Source organism: Myotis lucifugus, unplaced genomic scaffold (genome assembly GCF_000147115.1).
Source record: "Myotis lucifugus unplaced genomic scaffold, Myoluc2.0 scaffold_41, whole genome shotgun sequence".
Classification (NCBI taxonomy): Eukaryota; Metazoa; Chordata; class Mammalia; order Chiroptera; family Vespertilionidae; genus Myotis; species Myotis lucifugus.
Window position 1 is genome coordinate 6,653,878 of NW_005871089.1, and position 3,843 is coordinate 6,657,720.

Below are 3,843 nucleotides of genomic sequence, written 5' to 3' on the forward strand. Positions count from 1 at the left end.
GATGCTCCAACCAACTGACCAGGGCTCTTTCTTTCTCTTTCTCTCCTTCCCTCCCTCCCTCCCTCCGTCCGTCCCTCCCTCCCTCCCTCCTTCCTTCCTTCCTTCCTTTCCTATTTTTTTCCTTCCTTCCTTCCTTCCTTCCTTCCTTCCTTCCTTCCTTCCTTCCTTCCTTCTTTCCATTATTTATTTATTTATTTGCATTTTTATTGACTTCAGCGAGGAAGGGAGAGGGAGAAACATCAATGATAAGAGAGAATCATTGATTGGCTGCCTCCTGCATGCCCCCTACTGGGGATCAAGCCCACAATCTGGGCAGTGCCCTTGACCAGAATTAAACTGGGAACCCTTCAGTCCACAGGTCATCGCTCTATCCACTGAGCCAAACCAGCTAGGGCAGGCTCTTTTCTTAAAAAAAAAAAAAAGAGTATTGATTTCAGAAAGGGAGAGGGAGAGAAGACAGAAACATCAAGGATGAGAGAGAATCATTGATTGGCTGCCTCCTGCACGCCCCCTACTGGGGGTTGAGCCTGCAACCTGGGCATGTACCCTTACCAGGAATCGAACTGTGACCTCCTGGTTCATAGGTTGACATTCAACTACTGAGCCACACTGGCTGGGCTACTCTTTTATTCTTGAAGAGCCCGGTTAAAGGATTATCCATCTTGTTTATCTTTTCAAAGAATCAGCTCTTGGATGCTTTTTTAGACTATTTTTGGTTTATTTCCACTCTCATCTTTATTATTTCCTTCCTTCTACTCACTTTGGGGTCTGTATCTTGTTCTTTTCCTAGCTCCTTTAATTGCAAAGTTAGACTTTGAGATTTTTTTCTTGTTTCTTGAGGTAGGCCTGTACTGCAATAAATTTTCCTCTTAGGACTTTTACTTAATGTGTCCCATAGACTTTGGGTTGTTGTGTTTTCATTTTCATTTGTCTCAAGATATCTTTTGTTTGTTTCCTTGATCTTGATTTGATGCTTTATTTGATTTCAATCTTCTTAAGTTCATTGAGAACTGTTTTCTGGCTTAACATGTGATCTATCCTGGAAAATGTTTCAAAAGCACTTGAAAAGAATGTATATTCTACTGCTTTGAAGTGAAATGCTCTAAAAATATAAATTGAATCCAGCTGGTTTAATATGTCCTTTAAGGCTGCTTTCCTTGTTGATTGTCTTTCTGGAAGATCAATCTATAGATTGCTTTGGATGATGATGGAGTGTTAAAGTCCCCTACTATGACTGTAATTCTGTTGATCTCTTCCTTACAGAAGCTAAGGTCAATTTTTGCTTCATATATTAGGTGCTGCTATGTTGGTTGCATAAATGTTTACAAGTATTATATCCTCTTATTGGATAAATCCCTTTATCATTATAAGGTGTCCTTCTTTGTCTCTTATTACAGCCTTTGTTTTAAAGTCTATTTTATATGATAGAAGTATTGTTATGCCAGCTATTTTTTTTTCATTTGCTTAAAATATATTTTTCTGCCAGGCCAGTGTGGTTCAGTGGTTGAACATCGACAAATGAACCAGCAGGTCATGGTTCAATTCCCAGTCAGGGCACATCCCCGGGTTGTGGGGTCAATTCCAAGTGTGTAGTGTGCAGGAGGCAGCCGATCAATGATTCTTTTTCATCACTGATGTTTCTATCTCTCTCTCCCTTCTCCTTTCCTCTCTTTAATCAATAAAAATATATTTTAAAAAAAATCTTTTTCCACCCCTTTACTTTCAATTTGTGTATCTTTCAATTGGAAAAGGGTCTTGCAGACAGTGTATGTATGGATCTTTTTTAAAAAAAATATATTTTATTGAATTTTTACAGAGAGGAAAGGAGAGAGATAGAGAGTTAGAAACATCAATGAGAGAGAAACATCGACCAGCTGCCTCCTGCACACTCCCCACTGGGTATGTGCCCGCAACCAAAGTACATGCCCTTGACCGGAATCGAACATGGGACCCTTGAGTCCGCAAGCCAACGCTCTATCCACCGAGCCAAACCGGCTATGGCTGGATCTTATTTTATTATCCACTCAGATACCTTTTGTCTTTTTTTTTTTTTTTAATCCTCACCCAAGGATATTTTTCCATTAATTTTTTAGAAAGAGTGGAAGAGAGAGGGAAAGACAGAGAGAAACATTGATGTGAGAGAAACACATAGATTGGTTGCCTCCTGTACCCGCCCTGACCAGGACTTGGGCCAGAGAAGAGCCTGCAACCATGGTACGTGCCCTTGACTGGAATCAAACCTGGGACCTTTCAAGTCTGCATGCCAACGCTCTAGTCACTAAGCCAAACCAGCTAGGGCTACCTTATGTCTTTTTATTGGAGCACTTAATCCATTTACATTTAAAATGATTGTTGATAGTATGTACTTATTCCCATTTTTTTATTCACAATTGTTCTTTTTCCCCTGTACTGACTTTCTCCAAGAGTCTACTAGATGATGTCTTACATTTCACCTTCTCTATCTTGATCAAAGGTATTCCCTTCACCTACAATCTTCCCTGACAACAATCCTCCCAAGACTCTGGAGAGGGCAGGGGGCAGCTGCAACTTATACAAAGTCCTAGCCTACCCTTCTGCCCTGTTTCTATCTTTCCTCCCCTCAAGAATTTACTATATTGTGCTTGCTTCAGCAGCACATATACTAATACTGGAACGATACAGTGATTAGCATGGCCCCTGTGCAAGGATGATCTGCAAATTCATGAAGCATTCTATATTTAAAAAGAAAAGCTAACTTAAACAAACTCAAAGATGCAAGAAATGGAGAAAACAGAACACATGAGGAGATTATTGTTCCTTACCTGGCAGTCATAAAAAGGGTGGCCCCGCCAGCACATCACATCCAGAATGTAGTAGGTCTGCTTCGCCTCACTGTAAATGCAGTCCAGAATGGTATAGTCTGGGACACAATGCAGAAAGTCAATACAGGATGCCCTTCCAATCAGGGTTCCCTCCACCACAATCTAGGAAGCCCATCTTAGGGCTTGGGAACGGAATCCAATAATCCTTGGTACTTGCAGCAAGTACCAGCACTAAGGTATGAGAATTCAGTGGGGAAAGCATTCTTCATGATGCAGCTGAAGAATGGTGACCTGAGGTAGGACAACACAGGAGGGATCAAGGCAACTCTTAAGCCAAGTGGAAATTCTGAGCTTTTATATAAATTGGGACATTTACTTACAGAAGCTCAAGTTTGAAAGCAAGTAATCATCCATTTTAGTTTGTAATTACTTTTGAGTTCCTATCACGGGCATTGTGTTCTGTGGGGGACATTAACTGCATGTAGTCCCTGCCTTTAAGAAAGTTACAATCTGCCCTCGCCAACATGGCTTAGTGGTTAGAGCATGGGCCCGTGGACCGAAGAGTTGCAGGTTTGATCTACGGTTGGGGTGCGGGGGGCAATCAATCAATGTGTCTCTCCTACATGGATGTTTCACTCTCTCCCCCAACCTTCCATTCTCTCTTAAAAATAGAAGGAGAAAATACCCTTGGGTGAGGATTAACAACAACAACAACAAAAATCACAATCCAGTTAAGGAGATAAGATGATCACAGAGGAAAGAACCAAGAGCTGAACTATAGCACAAACTAACAATACAAATTCCAGAAAAAAAGGGATTGGGACAGCAGGAACTGCTTCATAGAAGACATGTGATATAAACACAGTCTTCTGGGTTAAGAATTAAAAAAACAGAACAGAGTGGTGGGAGGGCCTTCCAGGCCAAAGTACTGAATTGACATGAGAAAAGGCACAGAGGTAAAATAAATTGGTACATGAGGGGAGCAAGAAGGCAAACCAGTGGAACAGAGCTAAGGGTGGACATGGAGAGTAGGGGAAAGATA

The 3,843-nt window shown here is 41.2% G+C and overlaps 1 protein-coding gene and 1 non-coding gene across 2 annotated transcripts in view; one reads left to right on the forward strand and one right to left on the reverse strand.

Annotated features, from left to right (window-relative positions):
* SNUPN (snurportin 1) overlaps positions 1 to 3,843 on the reverse strand; it is a 51,443-nt gene that overhangs the window by 14,375 nt on the left and 33,225 nt on the right. The window contains exon 6 of the mRNA XM_023753178.1: positions 2,802 to 2,899. Within this exon, the coding sequence (XP_023608946.1) occupies positions 2,802 to 2,899 (98 nt within the window). The remainder of the gene's footprint in view (positions 1 to 2,801; positions 2,900 to 3,843) is intronic.
* LOC111825828 lies at positions 2,618 to 2,721 on the forward strand. Its single transcript, XR_002829028.1, has one exon. It is a non-coding gene; the product is annotated as a U6 spliceosomal RNA (small nuclear RNA).